The sequence below is a fragment of the Mus caroli genome, chromosome 6 (assembly GCF_900094665.2).
Source record: "Mus caroli chromosome 6, CAROLI_EIJ_v1.1, whole genome shotgun sequence".
Lineage (NCBI taxonomy): Eukaryota > Metazoa > Chordata > Mammalia > Rodentia > Muridae > Mus > Mus caroli.
Genome location: NC_034575.1, coordinates 22,805,949 through 22,833,270, shown reverse-complemented (window position 1 = coordinate 22,833,270; position 27,322 = coordinate 22,805,949). Strand labels below are relative to the sequence as shown.

The 27,322-nt window shown below is 40.3% G+C and overlaps 1 protein-coding gene across 7 annotated transcripts in view; it reads left to right on the top strand.

The window, feature by feature from the left end:
* Window positions 1-27,322, top strand: part of Grm8 (glutamate metabotropic receptor 8) — an 835,456-nt gene that overhangs the window by 145,145 nt on the left and 662,989 nt on the right. For 6 of the 7 annotated variants that reach the window (XM_029478898.1, XM_029478896.1, XM_029478897.1 and 3 more), the window contains exon 3: window positions 9,130-9,346. In XM_029478898.1, the coding sequence (XP_029334758.1) occupies window positions 9,130-9,346 (217 nt within the window). Of the gene's footprint in view, window positions 1-9,129; window positions 9,347-27,322 lie in introns of those variants that run through there. The other variant, XM_029478901.1, reaches the window with a different exon arrangement.

Below are 27,322 nucleotides of genomic sequence, written 5' to 3'. Positions count from 1 at the left end.
TGAGGCCTGTGGCCCTACTCAGGCCGGTTTCTGCTTCCCTAACTAATGCAGTCTCAGGTCCCGCGCAATTGGATTCCTGCTATTTTTTTTATTATTATTATTAGCTTACACTGGGTCTTTCTGCTCACCCATTCATTCATTCATTCATTCATTCATTCCTTACCCATATAAGTCCTAGAATTTAGAGATGTGTATATTCCTGCTAATAATTTTATATTATTCTCTCCATAGTTATAAGAATCTAAATTAGTTATAGTGCTTGTAAATATATTAGTAGGGAGATTTTAGTTAACGCTTATGTATTATATATTTTAAAAATCCTAGAAGAGAAAAGATTATAATGCCCTCCCTGAAAGAAATAATGACATTCAAGGTGATAGATATGCCAGTAACCAGGATTTTAACATTCTATAATGTTTTTATATATGTAATGTGTATGAAATCACACCATAGCCATAAGGTATACAAATATTGTGTGTCAATCAAAAATAAAATAGAAAATAAAGAAAACAACTTGTAAGAAGCAGGGTGTTTGGTGATGTTGGTTTAATATGATTCAGTCTCTGGCAAGTTTTCTAAAATTAACTGTCAGTTGACCAGATCTCCTCCCCTTTACTTCTACAATTTGGGTGTTTATACATCTGGGGGATAGCTGTCTATGAAGCTTCCTTCCTTCCTTCCTTTCTCCCTCCCTCCTTCCCTCTCTTTCTCCCCCCTCTCTTGTGTACGGGGGCTTACAAGGGTGGAAGAGTGGTGGCCCTGGGAGGAATAAGAAGCAAGTGTGATCATGTAATCAGGGTGCATTGTATCAAATTTCAAAGCAATTAATAGAAATATGTTGCTGGGAAAAAGAAGGGCAAAATTAACCTTGTAAATTTGTGTGTAATATTGAATTTTTACAGATAATAATTTTCTAGATGTCACAGTCAGGGAAGTGTAGAGAAATCAGAAAAGAAAAAAATTGATGATCAGGAGATTTAAATGAGATAAAGTATAAAGTTATTTGTAACAGTGATGTCCCTGTAGTAAACAGTAAAGGTTTAATCCTACTCGTTGAACACACACACACACACACACACACACACACACACACACACATATATATATATATATATATATATATATATATATATATATATATATATAATACTTAGGCGTAAGAATCTCCACAGTGCTAGAGACTTGATAGATTATAGCTGCACCTTCCCTTAGGAGCTCTTATGCTTTCTCTTTGTAAAATGTAATTAGCAGATTTAAAAAAAACATTATTAATCATATGAGGCATAATTGTGGTTGTTTATATGTAAATTCTTTTATGTTCCTGGATTGCTTGTTTTTCCACTTTAAATAGGTAGGTTAGAGGTCAAATACTCTCTAGCCTCCATTGGTTCTGTGAGAGAACCAGCAGGAGGCATATGTGGGAGGAGTCAGGATGCAAATTCTTCAAGAATTTGTCAGCTGTTGACTGTGAGACCCCTGAGAAGTCATCATTTTTCACAATATACTTATCTTCTGTATCCTGTGTACATCTGTGACTGGTCCTTCTTCAGATCAGTAAAGCTCATATATGACAGTGTCCATGCCCTAGGTCCCAAAGCATTACTGCTTCCCACTCTGCCTTCTCTATCTGGCTGCTACTTTGAAAATTCCTGTATTTAGAAGAGTTGTTTAAATTCCAGTGTGCCTTTTGCTTTCTTTCTTTCTCTAACTCACAGCTGAAAAAAAAATAGAAAAGAAAATGTGATTTTCTTACATTTCAACAGACCAGCCGAGTATATTATTCGAGGGCAACAAATGACTACAAGTGGAATCAAATCTACCCTTTCAGGGGCACATAGAGACCAAACCACGTTCTTCCTGTTTTGAAGAAGCCCTGCTACCTATGATATGATACTTTTTCACATTTGCTGTTGAAGTTTCGAGTTCACCCTCAGTCATAAGCCATCTTTGAATTATTTATTCGGCAGGGAGACTGGATTGGCCTTGTCTGTCCCTCTCTGGATGGTTTTGTTAGCAGTGCTCTGCATTGTGAAGAGGATGCTCTACTGAGGGGTGTAGGCTGCATTTTGGTCCATAACGAATTACACTTATGACCCTAGACTTCCCAGTGTGGACTGTATTTGCTTGTGCTAACAACTACAGGCTCTTGTGGCATGGGTGAGGAGATAAAGCCTTACTTAGCCTGAGTGAGCTGATGTAGGGGAAAGAATAAAAATGCAGGGCAGTGTAGGATGAAATCTCTCTAGCTGTCTCTGACCCCCACAATTTCCCATTTTAGTAGGCTTCCTTGCTTTCTTTTGCTAATCTCTATCATGCATCAAAACACAGTGAAGAGTCCTCCTTGAGAGTCAAGTATGGGAACTCAATTGAGCAGAAAGACAGCCATGAATATTTCAATTTGACATTGGCTTCTGAGCTGGAAGTGTAAGAACTGCCCACAGACGGAGGAACTTTTGAATTAGGAAAGGACTCATAATTTTGAATGCAAAATTGGGGTACTTGTCATTCTTCCTTATTTTGTGACCATTTGGCTTTACCTTTTTTCCTTTCCATCTTCTCTTTATGTGTTTTTCATGAAGCTGAGAGGAGCATGAAAGCTCAAGGCAATGTTGGGAGAGGGGGGCCAGTGCTGGACAATCACTCCTAGCCCTGACTCCTCACTCTCATCTAACTTCTGATTATATACTCAAGTCTTGCCACAAGCACAAGTAGATTTAATACCACAGAGCAACAGCGTCTGAACAGACAAAGTTAATGGCCACAACAGTCAGTATGCCTTTTCTGGTCTTGGGTTTTGCAGAAGCAGCAGATCCATCCTAAAGCCGGGTGGCAGGAAGCAATCATTGTGATGGCCACTATTGCTAAGGCCACCATCGCTGAAGATGTGCTCAGGCAAGCGCTACCTCCTAGGGGAAGAGTGGGGTTTCGAGCTGATCCATCTCTGGGGAAAACCAATGATGTTACTGAACAACACAAAGAACCCCTCCCTAACGTGCCCCATCAAATATAGCAATCGATAAATGAATAAAGTTGGTTTTAGACAGGTTTTCTTTTTTACCCCCAAGAATCAACAGTGGAGATGCATGTGACTCAGGTTCTGTCTGTGCCTATACTTGTCAGACGTGTGTGAGTTTCTTTGTAGGAGCATGAACTTACTACTAATCGTAGGACTTTCCTCGAGGGTACATTAGGTGCCTTTATCACTAGTTTGTCGAGGTCGAGTCTTGGCTTCCATGAGGTTGTGGAAAAATCCTAAAGTATAGAGAGCAGGTTTCAAGATTACAACATTTTGATGAATAAACAGTGAGAAATCTTTACAGGCAATAGAAATGACACCCATTGGGAAGTAGCAAAAGCACTGTGAGTCTCAGTTACTCACAATTTCACTCCTCATTGATGCAAGCAGACTCAGTAATGGTAATCGGAAGAGACAGTTTACTGGAGGCATAAGCACCTTTAAGTCTGTCTTGAATAATCAGTCTACAGAAAACAGTAAAATAGAAGAGGCTTTTGATTGGAAATGTAATTTTTAATTCAATGACAGATTGAAGTCCATGGGCTCCTAAAGTGTTCCCCAAGACATCTCTGGAGTTACTATGGCCCTTTCTAGCATCCCAAAGAACTGACTGACAAGTAAATGCTTTCCTGCTGTGAACCTGCTCAGGACCCAACTCTAATGCACTTAGTTGATTTGAATTGGAATTCTATCACTTCTACTTGGTAAAAAGATGATCTTGTGCTGATCAATAGCTATAGCTGCTGAGTAATACATATAGCTGCTTTGACTAATAAATAATATGAAAATTAGTAACTTTCTATGGAAATAGTGTTGTAGAAAGGTCCCTCAATGTTGGTACACATGGAGGAAAGTGATCCATGATCCTTGAAGTTTTCTTTTTTTCCGATTAGTATTTATCGACCTTTTACTATGCATTAGAAACTCATATAACATCTATAAAGAACACAGTGAATGATGCCCCTTTAGAGTATCTGTTCATAAAGGTGACAGAATACATACATTCAAGTTGTAATAACAGCATGGGGGAAAGTGTATGGGGTGATGAAGGAGTAACTGGAGATGGGAAGACACTGAAAATGAGCAGTCAGAGGGATTCTGTTTCAGGAAGAAACAACTCGCAGAGGCCAAAGGTTGAGAAAATCCAGTGAGGAAAAGGAAGGCACGTGGAGTACTATTATGCAGAGCAACAGGGAATTTCCTGGTCCATGAGTTGAAAGAAGGGCTTCATGCTAAGGACTTCATGATTCTAACAGATGAGCAAGGGAGAAAGAGAATCAGACGCCAGCTCAAATGACCTTGTAGCCAGAAGTTTAGGCTCTATTCTAAGATCAAAGGGAAAGGGAAAATGATTGAAGGGCTGTGAGCAAGACACTACTTTTCTATCTTAAAAAAGTGCTTTGGTTGCTGGCGTATATAGATCTGAGGAGGCCATGAATGGAAACAGTAAACAGCCAGAGTCCTAGCAATTGAGACATCACAGTGACTTGGCCTAGAGAATATCTTTTGTTCTACCTTTGCTTGGGTACTGTCTCACCTTTATGTTTGAAGCACAGAGATAAAAGGTGGGGAAGGCATGCCTGGTCCCTTCAGGAACATTTTCAGAAGTTCTGCTCACCACTGCAAAGAAGGCTGGGGTGTGCAGTCCAGTTCTGAGTGGTCAAGCACCTAGAGAGGTTTCATCTATCGAAAGTAGAAGAGATCCAGTAGCCTATCCACACACACCCCCACACACACACGTGTATACACACACACACACACACACACACACGTGTACACACACACACACGTGTACACACACACGTGTACACACACACGTGTACACACACACGTGTACACACACACGTGTACACACACACACACACACACACACAGAGAAATCAAAGTCTAGCTTCCTTTAGAGGCTACAAGTCAATGTGGAATCCCTTTTAAGAATGTATAAGTCCAAGATTCACAGAATAGCTAGTTAAATGTAGATCAAGCAATTAGCTTTATTAACAGCTAGGCAAGCACCAAATAGCTCCCCAGACACATGGCTGTCTGTTAAGAACTAGATTGCAGAGAAGCCAGCTTGGGCTTGAGGCCAAAATAATGCCTCCTACTTCTGTATCACATCTCAACTTTGGGACCAACTTTTGCCCTCCTAGCAGATTTGAAGTCCTGTAAATTCAAACCAGCAGAATGGGTTTCTGCCCATTTTCAGACACTTGATTGCCAAGATTATATAGCAGGGAGGAAGATGGGCTTCTGCACCAGGAAGAGAGGTCCTGCCCACACGTAGAAAGGGAGACTGAGGTGTTTTGATCTAGTCTGGGAATAAAGAGCTTGTTATGTGCTCTTGTCCAGCAAGTGTAGACCTCTGGTTTCAGGCTTACGTTTCTGTCTCTCAAGGATAGAAAGAATCAGACAATTAGATACGAAACCTTTCTTCTTCAACTTCCCAAAAAACAGGATTGGGGGTGGGAACTGAAGTTACCAGGAAGATGGAAGCTGAAGCCCTTTTTAAAAGGAGGGTCTCATGATGAGTCTCATGCTGTATAATTAATTAATTGCCTCAAATATGCTTTATTTGGGTAATGGAAAGGGCCTTATTTTAAGCATACATTATAGTCTTATGAAACCTCAGCACAAAGAAAATGAGAAATGAAGGAAAGCAAGATGACAGGTGTTTTCAAATATGCAATTTGATGCCTTTAGGAGCTGAAAGAGAGAAAAGGGAAAAGTCGGGTGAGGACAGCAGTAGAGAGTCTTGAAAAGGAAAGTGGGCAGAAGACTAAGAGGTTAGGGTAGGGCTGATGGTGGTGGATACAGCTACCTGTCACGGGGAGCATCAGTCAGAACAGCCAGGCTCTTGGCATACTGGAGAAATGATGGGGAAGGTTAATAAAAAGGCTATTTGTTAGGTGTGGGCAGAGACACAGGAACTTCCCTTGAATGCTGAAGTATTCAGAGATGGACAATAGTGAGGAGACCTGCAAGGATCAAAGTTGAGGATGTATATTAGAGTCCCCAAGAGTTATGGCAGAGGCTCAGGTAGAGACCATGCTGTTACTGGGGGTGGGAGGAAGAAGTTGGAAGAACATGTCTTGACCTCTGTTTGCACTTGTTCCCCTTTCTTGTTCCTGTGCCTCCTCTGGGACAAACTCTGTTGGAGCTGGAAACAGAAAAGGCAGGCAATAAAGTAGTAAAGAGAACACTCATAGACACGGAAGGGTGGGGCAGGTTGATGGGTAGATGGAGAAGATTCTTGCCATGCTGTAGAGGAATGCAGCAGGAGGGGGACAACACCAAGTGTCCTGACATGGATTCGTGAATGCAGCAGGAGGGGGACAACACCAAGTGTCTTGACATGGATTCGTGAATTACATCTAAACACTCATTGGACACTTGCCCCATTAAGTATTGTAGATACCAAATAAATAAAGAGTTAACTTCTGGAAAGATCATAAGCCAGCCATCAGTCAGGATTCTAGTTCTAATCCAAATGAAAGGCAGAGAATAAGGAGCACTGTTTGAAAAAGCCAGGGGGTGATTCCCGTGGAAAGGAGACATTGAGGTATGTACAACACCCGCAAGCAAAGGCACGCAGTCTTCCTGTGCTGTCGTGCACATGTGGGCAAGGGTGCAGGTGTCCACTTCATGGCATTTCTGTTTCTAGCTCCACTGAGTCTGGTCCAAAGGAGGCACAGCAGCCAGGAAGGAAAACAAGACTAGACAGAGGTCAGGATCTATTCCTTTAGATCCTTCTGCCATGGGTGGAACATAACAGGAAGTGAGAAGGCTGTGAGTCAGAGTGATATCATAAACAAGATGAGAGTATAGATTTTATTCTTGAGATTGTCGAGTGGGACTTGACACTATAAAGGACATTTCTTCTTTAGAAGGATGAGAGAATAATGAAGGCTGCTTTCCTTAATGCCTCCTCTTGTTGATACATTTTCTTTGGTTTTCCTCATTTTTCTCTCCTCTTCTCTCCTTCACCCAGAACCTTTGTATTGTTGTTGTTTCTGATAGCTAAAACCCCCAGGGTTAAGGGGCTAGTTAGAATGGATCTGGTGCAGCAGAAAGAAAAAGAAACAGCCTAGTTCTTTAATAAATTTTTACTTTAGTTGCCAGTAGGGGTTTAATTTGAGGGTAGTGGAAATATTGGGGATGCTGGTATAGAAATTAAAATGCTTAATGAGCCAAGGCTTAGTGGTCCGTGGCAAATAAAGTAAAAACAGGATGCAACTCCATGACACTTTGAAAACTTGGCTTGAAATACTATCACTACGCCATGATGTTATTGTAAATTGCAACATAGAAGAATTGAAGAAATGAAATTGCAATCACGTACTTGCACATTAGTTTTTCACACATTGATCTCTGAAGAGAAAAACTCTTCAAGACTTTAGGGAGAAAGCCCATTACTGGATTAATCAAACAACCATCTCCTATCTGCACTTTTATTTTATATACCCTTTACACCTGTTTAATTAATCCTAAACATGATGCTGACTGCTAATTAAACAGCCCTGGAAGTGACTGACTGAAGGTAGTAATTTGAGATAATTAGTTTTGGTTTCAAACACTCAATTTTCACACTTTGTGCTCATTTTTAGAAAGGGGTGGCTCATTATTACAGGCAGGGTGGGGGCTGTGCAAGACATTTACCGCTGGACTCTGAAGAGCTGAGGAAGTGGGAAGATTGCTTTCAAACAGGACAAGACATGGTCTAGTGCTGCAGAAGGCTCTTCCATAGCCACACTCACTCTCAAGCCCACATATACCCACCCACACACCCACCCACACCCACACCTACAACAGCACAACATCGCCTGGGTCAGACTGCTGAATTATTTTTTTTTTATTAGAATACAAAAATGCACATGGGGTTGATTTTTGGGATTTTTTTTTCTTATCTAGTATAAGGCACGGGGAGAGCTCACTGAATGTCCAGAATTTCTTTGATGGGTTCTCTAGAAGCAAGAAAAAAAAAAGGTGAAGAAGTCCAAGACTGCTGTGCCTTGAGATTTGGAGAAACGTCTTGCTGAGTAGACACATACTATGAAGGCACAGAGCTTAATCAAGCCACCTGTCTGTTAAGGCAAGGCAAGGCTGGTATGTCTAGAACAGAAAGCAAAGGGCAGCAGGAGGCAGCTCAGACAGTTTTTATGGCCACACAGTGTTAAATAAGTTAACATGATCCCCACCAGGAAAATGGAACCAGGAAGAGTTTAGCATTAATTGGGCTGACCTGAACAGTCATTGCCATTGCTGAAATAGAAAGCTGGAGCGTTACCAGAGGCTTCAGGACCTGGACAGCTCCAAGCACATTGGTTTGTGTCTGAGTCTGTGAGTAAAGCTTTTATTTGTATCTTCCTGTCATTTCAGTGGCCACCAATATGGAGTAGGATTCTGTAGACTGAGAGGGGTTATCCAGATGCTGAGTGACATTCAAAGATGTCAAGAATGGTTTAGAAATAATCTGTCTAGAGACTGGTGAGTGACCAGTCAGACAGGATCTCTAGACAGATCCTGGGGGTTCAAACTTTCGTGGCAAGCCAGGACAATTCGTTGAACATCCCCTTTGATCTACATAAGTAAGCCCAGGTTAGCCAGGACTACATAGTGAGACTCTGTATCAAAAGCAAAATAAAACAATGTATCAAAATTATAATTTTAAAACTTAAGTGGTATCAAGTCTCAACCAACCAACCAACCAACCAACCAACCTTTATGTGTTAAAGACAAAGAGAATTTCTGATGTGACCTTCTCAGATATATGTTTGTTCTATGGCTTCATTTTTCTTTCATTTCCACACCAGAACAATCAAGTACAGAATAAAAAAGTAGCCTCAGAAAGCACGAAATGTTTTCCTTTTGGCCTTCGACACCTGAAGCAAAAATAAATTGTTTCTCAGTGTTGGCACATTTGTGTTTCAAAAGGAAATGAAACCCATGGACTGTTAGGAAATTATTTCTCATTATTCTGGTGGTCCTAAAACCATAGTTTGCCTTCAGGCTGATGCCTCTAAGTTTCTGTTACAGTTTTGATGATTTAGTCTCTGGTGATAATCTCTCACTGTGCAAGACACACCGTAGGTTGACATGACCTCTCATTTGTTTTGCAGATACCTCAGATTAGCTATGCATCTACAGCCCCAGAGCTAAGTGACAACACCAGGTATGATTTCTTTTCTCGGGTGGTCCCGCCTGACTCCTACCAAGCCCAAGCCATGGTGGACATTGTGACGGCCCTGGGATGGAATTATGTGTCAACACTGGCTTCCGAGGGGAACTATGGAGAGAGTGGTGTTGAGGCCTTCACTCAGATCTCAAGGGAGATTGGTGAGCATGTATTTATCAGTTGGTTGCATTTGGAGGTGACAGGTTGCTAAAATATGCACACCTCCAAGTGCTGTCTGATGTATATGAGATAATTAGAATTCTCTCAAATTCGGGGCCCAGGCTGTGCTCTGTATGGGGAAGCTTAGGCGTTTTGTAGATGGTTTTATTGTTCTTATTTCTAGCAAGGTGACTCTTTGGTGCTAATTTGAGCAGTAGAGCTCCTGACTTCGGTGAGTATCTTTTGAGTTGTCTGTTTTGATGAGGGAGTTTGCAGGCACCTTAGAGCCACAGTGAATTTGAATAAATGACATACTGTTTGATTGTTCTAGATAGAAGTTTACATTAGCAAGTCATCAAATTAAAAAAAAAGTCAGTGGAATTTAACAGGGAACACTAGAGGGATCAGTGCTTGTAATCATCTTAAAGCAATATTAGATCAGCCCCCAGGGGTAGTCCTAAGTCATACTCTCCTTGTCATATTTGACTTTTTCCATCTTTCATTTGTATATAAAAGTCTAGAGCTTCCAGAGGGATGAAGGGGAAATTGTGAAAACTTAGTTAGGACAAAGTGCTGCAAGATCCTGTCCTGGGAGTTCTTCAAAGAGCATTTCCAGTCTCTGTAGCTATTTTATCAACATGTATATTTATCTGTGAGGCTGTAAATCCATTCTATTACTTAGAAAAAACAGATCAGGACAACAGAAAGCAGCATACAGCAAACTCTTACTGACAGTCAGTGATATATCTTTGTAGATAGGAGACATTATTGGCACTTAAATAATATTTTATTTAAAAATTACTCTTTTGTGTTGGTAATTATTATGTTTTGGAGATGCAAAATTATCTCTTGACTATTTTAAAGCAATTGAGAACTTCAAGGAGGAAATTATGTTGATCACTTAATGGTTAGAAGTTTCAGTTCAGGAGGAGATCACGGGATTGGTTGAGATTTTAACTATAATTACCTGGAACTAAGAACCTAAAGTTTTTGAAATAAGATTCTCACTTGAGAGTCATAGGTGCCTGAAGCCTTTCTAATGGATGTAATAGGACAGGAAAATTTACTGTGCTCAGTGATTTTTATATTTAACATGTGCTCTATGGCTGTATTGTGGCAGAAACTATAGAGAGAGACTCGTCGAGGTGGCAGATGGGGTTAATTGATTTAATTGGACAAGTGTTCATACCAACTGTGCCTGTGATGCCGTAATCCTTGCATTTTGGAATTTTAAGTCATATCACCACGGCTATAAAAATGATTCAAATGCTTCCATTAAACTTTAAATTATATTATTTTCTTGGAAAAAAGTCCCATGTTTATCCTTAAAGGAAATGCCCCTTCAGATGAAAGCAATGACTTCTGGAAGCAGGGTTAATACATTATTCAAGCAGCTGATGTCGGCTCTTACCAGAGTGATAATTCAACATGTGGAGGAAAATAGGAGAGTGTATATTGAAATAAGTTTTCTGCGGTGATTCGGGGCATTCTTCAATGCTGGGACACATTTTGTGTGCATGGAACAGTTACTATGAAAAATTCAATAAGGGCATAACCTGCCAATTGTAGAATGTGATGTAATGTATTGTTGTAAAAGTTAAGGGAGGTGCAACTAAAATAAGAAGGACTTGATTTTCTTTTTAGGAGGCTTTGCTGAACATTGAGAATACTGTCACATGGGAAGACTTAGGTGGTTCTTCCATCATTACTGTTTCTATCTGAGTCATTACTATGGAAGAAAATATTTTTAGCACCTCATGGATGCTCCTGATTACAGAAACACATTTTTTTCTGTGTTGATCCTTTCAGTATTCTGTGACTTGATTGGCTGTCCATTCTATTTCAGTTCTCACTTATTTAGGGAATGGAGGAGGGATGGATTGTCACTTAATATGCAGAATGTTGAAAAGGCCAAATTAGTACCATGCCAGAGTGTGCCATGGAATATATTAAATATCAGAATCATCCCTCATTTTAATGACAAAGATTTTTATCTAGAACAAAAATAGCTGGAAATTCAACCTTTCACATGACAGTGATATTAATGGGAATGGCAAATAGTAGCAACTTAACCCATTGCAGAATTATCTGATGACTCTAATGAAAATTCATTAGTTCTGTAACATTTGCCAAGCTTACTGAATCTGTCACCATGTTAGTAGTGTGTATTTAGAAACCTGAGTGTCTGGACTGAGAGAGAGTTGGTTACATTCAGGTTTTGGAATATCTGTCCATTGATAAAATTATGTATTCTCTCAACTTGTACAAAAAACTCTATTCTCTGTTCTGAGTTTCTCTCTTCAGCAACATTGATTGCTAGAAAGTTCCAGTATAAGTTAAGGCAGCCTATGTTTTTATGTCTGATTAATTAAGGTAGATCATAATGTAATGTATTTAGATTCATTTAGTGATACATTGCACGTCCAGTTTAATTAGAAGGTTTTGCGTTTTAACAGAATCTGAGTTTCTAGACGTAGTTTCTGTGAATCTGGGAGAATGAAGATTCTGCATTAATGGTAGTCAAGAGCAGACATTGTCAATCGCTCATCTCTAGGCAATGTCCCTGTGGAGGAGATATAGGAGGCATTTGATAGATTTGATATCTTAGCTGTCTTAGTGTCAGTCTAGCCATATCTTGTAGAAACTTTTAAACAAATAACAATATATGTTCACAGAAAGCACAGTTTGACCAGAATATAGTACACAGTAAAAAAAGCCAAATAAAGTAGAGAGTTAGATATCGATACACATTTGAGTACTATAAGTTATAAGGTATTGATGTTCAAATAATTGCCAAAACTTTCGAGGGCTGAGGAAACCTATCAGGTTGAATATATAAGTGGAGGATGGAAGACTACATAAGGGGACTCTGCAGTATCTGTCTTGGTTTAATATAGGGGTGTGGCAGTAGAAATAGCAGAGTAGACAGACAGGAGAGACATTTCTGAGATCAAGTTTACAGAACTTGGTAACTGATTAAATGTAGATCTTGAAGGCCAGAAAAAATGTTACAGCTGACCACGGAACTCTGTAGCTGCGCAGTTCAGAGAAGGCAAGTACAGTCACAGAAGAGCAGTGGGGAGACGTGTGGGGTAGGAGCTTGAGCTTTGTCAGCAACACCTTTGTGGAGAAGAGCAACAGGAGCATTGCTCTAGCTAAGCAGGAACTCTCAACACCATCTTACAAAGATCTGAGTTCAGGAGGCAATGGTGAGTGCTGAGGCTGAGAATGTAGAGAGTGAGAAACAAAGGAAGCCAAGAATAGACTCCTCGGCAGAGATTTCATGAGAATTATGGCTTCATACAGTAACGGGAAGCCAAGATCGGGACAGTGTTCTCTCTTCTTGGTGGATTGGTGGCCATAGGTGGCTCTTAGTCACCTTTGAAGACAGTTTTTATTATAGAAAATGTTCATTTATTTTCTTTGGGTAATTTTTTCATTCAAGGACTATGAATAGTTTTTAATAAGAGAGCAAGAATTTTTTTTTCCAGTGACCAAAACCAAAAGTCTATGCGCAGTTACATAGACCCACACTGTGTGATCTAGAGAGATGAGTCATCTTTGCAGAAGAGCCAGAACAAAGAACCATCTGGGTGATTTAAGTTGTTGCTCATTGCTTCTCACCTCTGCTAGCAAAACCCTGAAACGAAGGTGCTTCAGGGATGTGCTGCTTCTGAGATCTCGGAGGAGAATCTCATCTCTCTTGGAGCTTCCGAGCTGTGCCAGCAGTCTTCGATCATCCTTAGCTTTGGAGACACATCACTTTAGTGACTGCGTCTTAAGTCACATAGCCACTTTCTATGTTGTTGTAGTTCTTTGTGTTCTGTTATTAAAGAGATGCAGCCATATTGGATAGACCTACCTTACTAGAATGATCTCAGCATGAATAATGCTTGCATTGTCTCTATTTCCAAATGGTCACATTTTGAGTTACAGAGGTGAGGATTTTAGCACATCTCTGTATGTATGGTTCAATGCATTACAGATGGTCTCAGAGGGGGCTGGTGTCCAGAGAGAGGAGTGGGGGGGGCAATCCCTAAGAACATGTTAACAAATAAGCATGGAGACAGGATTTAGTTAATAGAGATGCCTATAATACACTGACTTCAGAAGTTCGTTGGCATTTTATGCAATCCCACTGTTCTGGTCTTGATTACAAGGATAGGATGGCTTAGTATATAGTACAGGGTTCTAGGTATATGTGTGATCCCAGCATCTCTATTTCCCTGTTTCATGTTGTCAGGAGCATCCAGCAGGAATGTCAGAGACAACAAATATGACTATATACTGGTTGTGGAACTACTTTACATTGTTCAGTTTCAAAAACCCGTTTTTAATAATAACACCTAGAAAATTATAACCATCCATACTGTGTCTTCTAGCCTAATTTATTTCTATTTTCCCCCTTGGTCTCCTTTGGGTTGAGGGGAAGGACTAGCTTAGTAGTTCCTGGGTTACAACTTATTCATCATCCATGTTACACACCCTCAATGGTTAGAGCCACACTCCTCTATTTGTCTTGTTTTAATTATTCAATATAAGGTTTCACAGATACTGTAATAAATGGGTTGATGATATTTGATCATGTTTTACTATCACAAGCTGGGGGGCTTGTAGCTCCTGACTCAGTAAATGACTTCCTTGAGTCTTTAGACAGTTTCTTTCACATCCTTGTCTTACCTTATTATTCTAGTTTTAAAGGAAGACAGGATAATAAATGTTAATGCTGCTTCTATCATTATAAAGGGCAAGGAAGCCAAGGCTTTATCTTTGAAGATAAAAGGAATTTCTGAAAGGAGGATATCTTTTCACTGTAGATTTGCACAGTAAGGAGACACACCTCCTTTAATCAGTAATCATGTTTGTGAATGACTTATCGAAGATGACAAGCTTTCAAGCCATTGTTGCGAATATTACAAGGGGCAGGATAGACCTAAATCTGTCAAATCTTCTACTGTATGTGACTTTTCTTCTAATTTACTGATGTTGGACATTTCTGACTATTATTTGACATGTGTTCAGAATCTTAAAATCTCAGTGTTAGAAAGGACTGTGAAGAGAGTTGGCAATTTGCATTTAAATAATGGGACACACCATTTAAATTAATTAACTTTAGTATGTAAAATGATACTTGCCGCCCCACCCCCAAATTTGAGGTGTGATTCAGTTGACTTCATCTTGGTGAGAATCAAGCATTAATGGGACACTTCATTCGTAGTATAAAATTGACAACTACCCACTGATCATATATATATATATATATATATATATATATATATATATATATATATATAGTTGTTGTTGTTGAGCACATTATTTTAGCAGAAAGAACTTCCCCCCTCAGGTTGTAAATAAGAACCAAATTTCTATGAGTAAAACTAGATTTAGTTTTAAGATTAAAACAAAGTTTTTTCAATGATGGAAAGAAAAGCATACATAAAGAACATTTTCCCCATTTTCATTGCTTTGGAAAAATGACTTCCAGTAGGCAAAAATCAATTTGACAAAAGCATTAATGTTCTAAAATACTATGAATGAAAGGAAACATTTTAGTTCAATTGAAATTTTTACTTTATATTCATACAGCTGAGTTCCATTGATAACACTACATTTCAAGTTGCAAATCACATTTAATTAATATTAACACCAGGTAATTGGCAAAAATAACTTCAAAGGAGGGCTAAGGAAATCACAAATTGGAACTGCAGGTGCAGCGATACTGCAGAGGCTCTAGTGGGATCCAAAGAAAGTGTATATGATTTCAACAATTACTGCAGAACCTGATCAAATAGCGTATCATTTCAAAGCTGTTCTTCTCTCTGGCCTTTCCTAATATTTAGGGCATAGTGACTGCCAAGTATCAACAACAGCTGTTAAAGTGAACTGGCAAACAGCATTCAAACAAATGCCTTAAGACCTGTAATTCAAATGTGGTAGTTGAGTTTTCAGTAAACAATGGCTGTTGGGTGCAGTGGATTCCACCTCAGAGCAGAAAACCTCTCTTCAATCCACTTTGTCTTACTGTGAGAACACTAATGGCCTCTCCCAAGGATTGATTTGTTTGTAAGGAGTCAGCATCAAGTGGTGCAAACATTATGACGATACTTGTATAAATGTTGCTTATTATCAGGCATTGCTCCTGCAGAGAATGGAGAGAAGACTTGGTGCCTTCCCCAAAACAGCACAAAGCTGTGGAAGAGCAGAGGGATGCCAGGTGCCATTGTCTGGATGCAGGATTTGGGTAGACAGAGCTGGTCTTAACTTGCTAATTAGCTCCAAACTAACTGCTCATTGCAGGTTTGCTTGTGAGAACAGAGAGGAGGGTTCTGGGTGCTCCTGACCCTGTGCTCCCTCCTCTCTCTTTCTTAGTTTTCCAGGGATATCTCAGCAATAGCCTTAGATATTCAGTGTTGCTTATTATGCCATCTGATAATTGTCTTTTTTATTTATTTATTTTTTTTTTATTTTTGATCAACTCTGTTGCCACGTGAGCTGTTCTAAAACTCTTTACAAGTTTAAGACACATTGCTCCTCGGCTGTTCCTGAGCATCAACATGAGCTACTGTTAGCCTCTCAGACTAGAGATTTGTCTGTGTGTTTTCTTCACCCAAGAGTGTTTTATTCAGTGGAAGACCACTCAGTACCCAGCAGGCTGCCTGACCCACAACACATGCTTTATGAGTTTTTATTTAGTGACCATTGTCATCAGATACATGGTAAAACTCTTCATGTGATCCCAGCGGTTGAGAATTGAAAGACAAAGGTAGCTCCAATAATGGCTTCTGCATTTTACTAGCTTATGTCTAACTATAAGAGAGCCTTGAAGGGCTTCTGCACCATCAGGCCACTTTTTCTTTTGTGCCCCAAAATACTGAAGCCTGGGCTCATCCTGACTCTCATCCACAAGCCAGGTAGTGCTGGGCAGTGGTTCAGAGCTTGTGCTGCCTAAGCCTGAGTTTCCAATGTATCAATAGGACCTTTGGTAACTGCACTATGTTGTAGTCTAATTGCCTTATCTATAGACTGAAAATAACTGCTGTCTGAGAATTGAATAAGATCATATACAAGTGTGAAGGCAGGTAGTGAACAAGGGTCTATTATTATCATTATTATTGAGACAGGAATTTTATATATAGTCTAGACAGGATATGAACTTACAGCCTTCCTGTCTCAGTCTTCTGAGTTCTAGGATCACAAGCTATATGCTATCTCACAGGGCATCGGGTTGCCCTGTGTAAGAATATGTTAGAATTCTAACAGAATTATTTTAGAGTCCTGTGGCTTGGCAGTGGACTTATTTCTGAATCTGTTTACAGTTTTGCTCAGTGTGTATGAGACAGTGTTTCTGGTACTAACTTATTATTTTTCCCTTAGCATGATAAATACATTACCTAAGATAGAGCTAGCATATAGTTGAACACATGAATTAGTTATGCCATCATTGGCACACTAAATCTGCATGCTCATCTTTCTTTTTTTACCCTTCTGAATATTAAGTGTCTGCCAGTATCTCTAGTAAGCCCACCATATATTAGGCTATATTTTTTGTCAGTTGTGAGGGCAGAGAGATGAATTATACTGTTTTCTAGCAGGTCACTGTTGTTGTGAGTCAGAGAACACAGACATACAAGCAAGCAAGCAAGCAAACAAACAAACAAAAAAGTAGATTATGAACATTGCATTGGTGGATGGTGAAGGATTAAGGGTGGAGGATGGAGGGTAAAGGGTGGAGGATCGAGGCATCACTTAGAAGCCACATCCAAGAACAATAGGCCTGCTAGGAGGCATCTTTCAGTCCACATGACAAAAATACTTGGAAGGAGGCTTTGAGGCAATGGTTGGTAGGTCCTATGCTCAAAGGGTGGGTGCAGTGTATCATGGGAGTGACTTTAGATAACTTTGGAAGAAAGAACTTTTCTGAGATCATGCTTCATCGCAAAATGGAATGTAGGTAGACCATGCCAACTTGGTGTTGTAGCACATATATATGGAGTGTTTAATAGGTATAAAATATGAACAGTGCCAGACAATAGCATCTGTGTGTCTATCTATTAGAGGTATCGTCTCCTAGGCCATCCGTGTTTGACTTGTTCTTAGGTGAACGTCACAGTCATAGTTGTCTACCCTAGCATCACCCATGCCCTTGGCAGCACTTCCAGCTTTGCTCAGTCTTTGAGAGGAAGCCAGGGACAATGGTTTTAATTCAGCCTCAACCCTTAAGTTGTCAGGTTTGCAACCTTTCCTCAGGAGTGAGCCCTGGGCCCTTCTGTTACTGCAAATATCCAGTGTCCTACCCTTGACTTGACTGATGGATCTGTTCTTACACTCTGATTTTCCAGGCTTGGATGACAATGTAACAATTATTCTTTGCCAGCTTTTGCCTGGGTGGCAGCATCTGCTCCTCTGTCTGTATGCTCACCCAGTGGATGAGGTCTAATGACAGGATGCCATCAGGCAAAGCCTGTTCCTGACCTCTACTCAAGGGTTCTGATCCTGCCTAACTTAGCATCCTGTTAGCAGCATCTTCTTAGTTAGGACACCATGAATGAACACACATGAGTTCTACAGAGTAAGAGAATTCACCTTCAGGCCTCAGTCTAGTTCTCTCTTTCAGACATTTCCTTCTAAATACTTAGAAAAGGTCAGGCTCTGTCACATTTGAAGTGTGGTCTCTGAAATTACTTTTTCCTGTTACCTAACTCCCATTGCCAATTGCATTAGGTACTTCAGGATACTGTAACAAACTACCATAAATCAGGTATGCTTAAAGCAAACAATTCTATTGTTTAGGGGCTCTAAATGGCTAGATGCTCCAGATGAAACAAAGCATTAGCAAGACCCAACCCCCTACCCTCTCACACTTCTCTTTGAGTTGTATATTAATGTCAATCTGCCATTTCCTGCAGGTCTACAGTGTCACTGCGATCTGTGTGATATTGAATGAGGGACTCATCTTACTTCAGGATGACTTCATTTTAATTTGATTAATTAAAGCTACAATGGCCCTTTTACAAATACAGTCACATTCAGAAATACTATGCCTTAAAAGGTTTTTTGGATGGTGGGGTGGGGAGCATAATTTAATCAATGACACCAAATATAGTTACTGGTTGAACTCTGATTGGTGGAGTCCTGTTTAAACTGAGCCCATATTTGTTTTTTGTTTTTTTTTTCTTTCTCGGTTTCTGCTCACCTATGAGGGGCAAGTCTTTTTATTCAGATTAGATATTTCCTTTCCTCTTGTCCTTGCCAATCTGTCCCCACATACCTTAGAACCAAATGCCCAAATCACAACAAGAAATGTGTTTTCCTATGTGCTTAGCCCCAAAGATGTCACATTCTTTTAATTTCCTTTCTGAAGACATTTCTGTGTTAAAGGTACTGTGCTTGGGGATGCTGGCAGTAGCTCAGAGCTTGAAGGTGCAGTCTGTACTTTACGGGGTTGATAAAAGCACATCATATAAACATCCTTCTGCAGAAATGAAGCAACATCAGACTCCATTTAGGTTATGTCCAGGGACCTTAGAAGAGTTGGCCTGAGAATTAGAAGTGTGTTTTCCCAGTTTACTTCACAACTTCTCAACTAAGCAACACTTATAGTTTCCTTAAAAAATATGGCTCAAGAATAATAAAACCAAAAAGCTTGTAAGGTAAATAGTTGAATGAAATAGGTGCAAATTATTCCAAGGGTTATGTCCCCGGACAGGACTCTGTTGTGTGGACTCTCTTCTTCACCATCTGCGTGTCTGATAGACCATGGTCTCTTGTTCTTGCTACTTTCATAACTGCCTAACCAAAGCTGTTTCAAGACTCACTGGAGGCTGTACAAGGGGGAACATGGGAAGACGAGAGAATGTGAACCTGAAGTCAGCATATTAGGTTTCTTGTTAACAGCTCTGGGAAGAGGTTTGGTCAGAAAAAGAATTTCAACTAATGATTTAAACATGGCTTCTGGCAGTTGTAACAGTGAGGGAAAAAATGCTGCCTCTTATAGCAGCTCATACTCACTTCCCAGGCAGTGGTATGCACAGCCATGTGACTCTGTAGTCACATTTGAAACATGTATCATGGCTGACATGCATGGAATAGGCTATTAAGGGAAAGAGGGATGTTCAGTGTTCACTGCCAATCTTTTGCATTGGATATCATGGAGAGAAATCCCTGTGTTCTCTCTGAAATTAGTCCTTGGTGTTACTGCCCATGTAAACCCTGTGCCAAATGGAACTATTTCTGGGAGCGATGTGACATGCCTTCCAACAAATATTTGAATAGCTACTATGTTTTGGGGCATGTTTCTAGATGGTAGGAGTGTAGTACAAATGAAACAGATCAGAATCCTGACTTAGTGGGATTCTTAGTCAAATTTCTTATAGAACATGCAAGTTTTGTGTCCTTTTTAATCTCATATCTTTCTGGAGTGTGAGATAGTCGAAGCCAGAGTGAGGTGTGACTAAAGGCATGGAGGAACTGAGAGTGGCTTTGTCTTTATCACACATACAGCTGGATCCCTTGGGTGTCCTAGAGATGCTGGCATTTTGTTAGGGTGTATGTGTCTTACTGGTGGTGGTGAGAACCACACATCTGAAAGAATCAGCCTGTAGAAGATTAGGTATGGAGCAGACAAGGAGCAGGAGGAGTGACAGATGTGAAGAATGCCATGTGTAACAAGGGTACAGAATTCCACTCAAACATGGTCGTGCAGATCAGAGGTTGTGGTTCTGGTCATGTTGTCAGCCTACAGCAACACGGCATGAGATTCACACTCATCACCTTTCTGCCCCAGCTTGACCTGATTAACATCCATTCTTGATTACTTCCTGGAAGCCTTTATTAAACTTTATTCCCTCCTCCTTCCAGTTATATTGAGGGTATCTTTTAGGTGTGTGTGTGTGTGTGTGTGTGTGTGTGATATGTGTAGGTACATGTGTATGTGACTTTGTGTGTGCCTCTGTTTATGCAAGGGAAGGTCAAAGGACAAAGGGCAATTTTGGGTATCATTTCTCAGGTACCACTGAACTTTTTGAAACAGGCTTTCCTCCTGGTCTGGAGCTCACTGTATAAGTTAGGATGGCTGGTCAGAGACTCTCAGGAATCATTTGATTCTACTTCCTTAAAGCTGAGATTATAAGTACACATGAGCACATTTTATCTTTATTATTTTTTCTTAACATGAATTCTTGACCTTGAATTCAGGTTCCTGTATTTATAATGAACCAACATCCCAAACTTAACTCTATTCCCAGAGTCTTTTCTAGGTATTCAACCAAATTAAAGTTAGCTCAGGTTTAGATAAAACATGCATGTTTTGTGTAGAAGAAATATCACAGAGGAGAGAATCAATCAATCTCTGATATTGGTATTTATCATAAAGCCAGTGAGAAATAAGTTTTTCTTTTCCAAGGTAGGGAGGAATAAGCAAACACTTAATAGAGTGACTGAAAGGGAAATTGTAGCATCTTCAGTGGGATCTGCCAGGGCAGGTGCCTGCTGTGATTTTCAAGGGTAAACAAAGGGGATACTTTCTACCTACTGTTTGTGCAGGTTTGTGGGAAAGCAGAGTTTAGGGTCTTCTGAGAAGGGAGCTCTGCCCAGATCATATGGAACATAAGAGCACTTTTGTGGCTCCATGAATTAATTTCATTATTTCCTCTTTAGTTTTCCTTTTTTCTACAAAGGCAGAGCACACACTTTGTGTATCTTTGCACAGTCCTGAGATCTGGAAATATACTTCTAAATATGTGGCAGAATGGATGCCCAACTGATAAGTGTGACCTGGAGATAGGCCACCAGGAAGCAGATGACTTGGGGAAAGGTATATGAACAGCTGAGGAGTCCATATTAAGAATTCCGTACCAGAATTTGACCCTGAGTTCAGCATCAAAATTCTCCTGGTAGCACTTGAGAGATATGGGTTATAGGGCCATGACTGTGTCTGCAAAAGGCAGGTACGTAGGAAGGAAGGAGAGCCAGAAAACCAAGGTTCAGGAACAGGTTTAAGTTGGGAAACAGAAGTATCAGAGTAAGGAAGTCCAGGCCCAGATTGTTACACTTGATCCTGAGAACAAGTACCAGATGGAGAGTGTAGAGTTCCAGTAGGGAAATGCTAAGTTAAGGACTAGAGCTTTGCTGCATTTGACAAATAGGATCAGATGCAAAATTCAGGAAGTAGATGAATTTGCTGAATGCATTGCTCCTCTTTCAACAGCTTTTCTGTTTCCAGGTGTAGAACTGTGTGATGTGACTCTTGATTGCCAGATTCCACCCAGGCCCAGGACTCCTGGTGCTTCTCATAGTTAGAGTCCTAGTCTGAGTTCTGGAGTCCTGCTTGTTTACTGCTCCCTCTATACATGCTTGGTGACTACATGAAGCTGTGCTTGAGCCATATACAGGGAATTCATAGGTGTGTTTTTAGCCTCACTGGCCTTGGACTCTGGCAAGGAAACTAACTTTAAGACAGAAAGGAAACGAGATGCTGATTACAGATTGTGCTTTACCAAGCAAGACACAAATGCCTGGTTATGGTTTGTTTGAGAAATAGCTGGGAAGCTGGTGGCTACAATGCTCAGGAGTGGAAGCACTGGGTTGGGTAGGCAAGGGCTTAATTGATTGACTCCAGCTGAATAGGCCAGGAAAGGGGTGTGTGGGTGTCAGTCTAATGCACCAGGAAGCCTTTCCAGGTGGTTTTGATAATGCTATGCTGTTATTTAGGCCATAATATAATGTATAGATATTAGGTTTCAGGGACAAATGGAGCAGAGGATGAGCTAGAGATTCACGGCTGAGCTTCAGGGCAAGGTCTGGGATAGGTTTTCGTCAGAGTGGGTGTAAGAGGAAAAAACAAACAAACAAAAACAAAGGCAGAAGTTGTTAATAGCAGAAGTAGAGACCCCAGGTCTGGGATACTGAGAACTTTGATTCTCTGAAGGTCTATGACCTTGAAATAAGCCAACATCAGAGTGTATCTACAGCTCTTAGAATGGGATGGTGATGTCCAGCATGGCCAGTGAGCTTTCACTGATGACTGATGACATCAGGTGAATTATTTCCTGGAAAAACTCTCACACTGAGTGATTTCATGTGGAATTGCTCAAAAGGTCAATGACCTCCAGGTTGTTGTTACTTTCTAAAAAGTAAATCAATTTAGAGATCCTTATTTCTCTTTTCCCTTAGTGGTGGGAGGACCTAGAATTTAGAGTCCTATTAACAGTTTTAAATATTTTCCGCTTAATTCATGTTTCTTGTTTCTTTCTCTTGCTTCACACGTTACTGATTCATGTTAGAGCTCATTAATCATGGTGCAGTTTTCTGGACACTTCTGTGCTTTCATAAGACAGTTGTTCACTCCTGTGTCCACAGAGTCAAAGGTCATGGGAGATGGTCAGCTCACATTCTTGTGTCTAGAAAGTAGACCTACTGTGCCTTCCATTTAGAGTACATAAAATTATAATTTGACATAACTGCTTTTGGTTTGTAAGTTGTAATATGGACCACATTCTATTAAATATAGCCTATTTACTTATCTAACTCCCCAAAGCCCGAGTGGAAGATCAAGGCTTTCCAAGGACTCTTTTTTTTTTTAATGCTTTTGTGTCAAAATATAGGTTTCTCTTGATATAGTAAGAGAATGGGAGGGAACTGGTGTACAAATGCTACTTGACATATGTCTTCTAATATAGTTCTTTGCCACTAGGCAACTATTTTTCTGTTTCTCAGACAATAGGACCAAACCTTCAATAATATGTATAGCCTAGGACTGCCTCGTTAGTAAGCGGTAGTGTTGAGTACATCTCCAGTGTCCATTGCACATTTTTTACTTCTTCTTGCTTGTTTCTCTTTTGAGGTTGTCTGCTTGGTTTCTACATGCATGGCTGCCATTCTGGCTTCGTGAGGTTGTTGCAGGACAAAAGTTTGCACACAAACTCATTTCTCTTTTCCCGTCAGCCAAGCTTGAACATTTTTCTTGTTTCCTGTATGAATTCTGTCTACCTGTTGGGAAGAAGGCACACACAGTGCTTTCCTGGAGCAAATTTCATGCCTTAGCCCTGAGCATAAGCAATAGCTCTCTATGCAACACTCTGAGATTCCCTGAAGTAGCTCTGGTTGAGGTTGTCTCCGTGGTTTTAGCACTCAAGGCATATGTTAGGACAGGGAACATTGCACTCAGTCAAGACTCATACTTCAGCAATGAGGAAACAGAGTTTAGGAATGAAAGGAAGCCTAGAGGCCACACTGACTTCAGTGGGGTTTAGGGAGGTTTACATTTTAAGACAAAGTTTACAGAATTGTGTCTGGCCATAGCTCTATTCTGTTTTCTATTGTGTATTCATTGGCTCTATTCTTTTTTAGGAATCTTATGCTAAGAAGATGACTATCAGTAGCTGTAGGCTTTCATACGGCTACTTAAGTTGGTTTCTTAGAGTTACCTTCGTACATCATTGCATGGGGGGTAGCTTAGAACAGAGATTTATTCTACTACTTTGTGGCATCAAAAGTCCAAAGTCAAGATATTGGCAGGGCTGGTTTGTGAAGGTGCTGAGGGAGAACATGTTTTTCATGGTTGCCAGCTGGTCTTGGCTTGTAGCTACCCAGCTCAATCTCTGTCTCCATTGTTATGTTGTCGTCCTCTCTGTTTCTGAGCCATCTCTTTTCCTGTTTCTTATAGGAGAGTCATCCTTTCCTTTCATCCAGGAGGATCTTCCCTTGAGTTTCCCCTCTCCCCATGACTTATTGTTTTTCATATTACAGCCTAATCACAGCCCCCTCCCTCCTCTCCTTCCATCCATGCCCTTACAAGTGATTTCATGTGGAATTGCTAAAAAGATCAATGACCTCCAGGTCGCTATTACTTTCTAAAAAGTAAATCTATTTAGAGATCATTATTTTCCCCCCATTACCCCTCTCTCCTTCTTTTCAGAGAAGGTAGCCATTGAGTGCCACACCACCCTGGGACATCTAGTCCCAGGAGGACTAAGCACCTCCTTTCCCACTGAGGCCCACCCAGGCAGTCCAGATAAGGGAAGAATATTCAATGGCAGGCAACAGGGTCAGAGACAGCCCCATTCCAATTGTTAATGAGACCTACATGAAGACCAAGATGCACATCTGCTACATATGTGTGGGAGACCTAGGTTCAGCCCCTACATGCTCCTTGGTTGGAGGTTCAGCCTCTGAACCCCCATGGGCCCAGGTAAGTTGACTCTGTAGGACATAAAGAAAGGTATTCTACAGATGTCCTTATCTCAAGTTAGGTTATTTTCTGGGCTTCCAGGTGTATGCGTCTCTCTCTGTGTGTGTGTGTGTGTGTGTGTGTGTGTGTGTGTGATTAAGCTCATTGTTAAAAGCTTAACAGGAAGAGTATATTCCTTCCTTTGCATTTCCACAGAAATTCCAACATGCTCCTACTGTGTGCCAGGTGACTTCATGCTAGGTAATCACTCTAGCATGAGAATGTCCTATTCATTTGGTTATATGCCTATCTTGGGTACTTGGAAAAGAAGGGTTAACCTCTCTTGAAGCACACATAGTCCCACCACAGGGTGGTGTCACTCTTCAAAGCTAAATTGGGATGTTCATCTAGAATGCAGAGGAAAGACTGTCTGGCCTGAGAGATGCACAGATGTCGGCTGGACAGACTGCAGTGGCAGTCTGTTGACATCTCTGCCTTCCACATAGACTGTGACCTTCTCAGGAATGTGAGCAATCTGGTCTTACTCAGCAGTGCCTGGGGCATGATAAAAACTCTATCAACATAGGTTAAATTAAGTTACAGAGACCAAAATTTCTCTAAAAAATTCTAGGATCTAAATGTAACTATGAATCATTATATTTGTTAAAAATAGTCTTGGCCTCTACCTAAATGACTACCAAAAAAGTAGTTTTAAAAATAAAAAAGGCTTGTGTTGAGATGTTTTTCTCTACCCTGAAAGGCTCTGTGACCTGTGTACTAGGGGCCAAATGATTTAACCAGGGACATTATGGTCATCAGTGGAGATACATCTCACTACCTAGTCGTTCCTGAAGTAGGACATTGACACCTATTTACTTTTTTTTTACTTCCACTACCATTTTATTAAGTTTAATCACTGAAATTAGCTAATATCACATTGTAGCCAAAGAGTTTCCCTAAAGGGATTTCTCAGTCTTAGGGCAGTTTTGCCTACTAGCTATTTGAATGGCATCCAGAGGACAGAAAGTCAAAAGGAAGGACATTTTGTTTGGTTGTTATAAACATGGCTGAATCCTTTATTTTTTGGTGGAAAGTATTTTAATCCTTTTTGTTTGTTTGTTTTTGATTTCTAAATCAATTTTAAAAAATTCAACAAATATGGAATTCTCTCTGTCAGGAAGCAGAGAGGCCATATGTATCTTGTGATACATGTTAAAAACTGTTAAAAATGCAAGAGTAAGTTACAAGAAATCTTATTGTTAAACATGATGAAGTAATAGACATATTGACTAGGAGTGACTCTCTCCATAACCTCATTGTTTTAAAATAGCAACTTCTGTGTGGCCTGGTGGTTTGTTTTGGTTTGTTTTGTTTTCTGTGTTATTTCATTTTGTTTCATTTCTTTCTTTTTTCTTCCTCCTTCTACTGTGTGTATGTGTGTGTGTGTGTGTATGCATTGTTTTTGTGTGTGTGTGTGTGTGTGTGTGTGTGTGGTGAGAATTCTAAGTTAAGATTTACCCTCAACAACATCTTGACTACATTGCATTGTTGGTGACTCTGGGTACAGATATACACAACATATCTCCAGACCTTCTTTATCTGGTTTGATTGAAACTTTATGCCCTTTGATTCATAACTCCCTATTTCAACATCTATTCCCTGCCAACAATCATTTTGCAGCTTTCGTTTGCTTGAGACTGGCTTATTTTTATATGAGTGCCTGTTTTGCTTTCAGTGGCCAGAAGAGGCCATGAGATCCCCTGGAACTGGCGTTGCACATCTTAGTGAGCATTATGTGAGTTCTGGGAACTGGAGCTGGGTCCTCTGCAAGAACAGCAAGTGCTCTCAACAACGTAGCCATCTCTCCAGCCCCAATTCTTCATTTTGATGCTACAGTTTTAATACTTTTGATAACCCACTTAAGTGATAGCCTGAAGTGTTTGATTTTTGTAGAAAGCATATATCACCAAAATAAATTTAAGACTCTTTTTGTTCTGTTTACCCAAGTTCTGTAATTGTCACCTTCTTGTGGATTCTACATGTGTCTAGGTTTTTCTTAATCTACCAAGTTCTGTAATTATCACCTTCTTGTGGATTCTACATGTGTCTAGGTTTTTCTTAATCTACCTGGAGGGGGAATACCTTGGTCTTGTGTACTTGGTACTCAAGTCACTACTAAGCATATGAAGAATATCATTTCAGTTATTAAAATATTTAGACTGGTGTAATAAAACTTTGGAATTAAATTGGGATGGAGCTTCTTCTCTCCCACAGTTGGGGCTATAATGGTGGGTATGGAACACCACTTACATGCTGCCCAATTTATGTTAATTATCCTACCAAGTTGCCTGCCTTGTGTAAGTACGTTGTAGGCACCCAATGGTAGAAGTATTTCTAGAATAAGGTTGTTCCAGGACCTGCCCTTCACTAGAGGCATCTGCCCTCTTCACCCAGGGGCAGCCTTCCTTGCAGAAACTTTGGCGTCTACTTGGGTTTTGGCAATGGTCCCTCCATGGAGTGCAACATATGCTCTGGGTCTTGATCTCAGCAGCATGAACTTGTGGGTTCAGCTTTTCTCTTCCTTGCCTGTAAATAACGAGGTAGAGGTAAGACTTGATTAATGAATGAATGCTCAGCAAGAGCAGAACCTGATTTCTTTTATTTATGTTACAACACACCAGTCCCTGGATCATACTCAATAAGATGTATTGCACACCAGCTGCAGGCAAGACACTCTGATAGGTGCTGGAGAGGGACACAAAGATGGATGTGATATGACTGTTACCCTTAAAAAGCTGAAAGCCAAGATAAG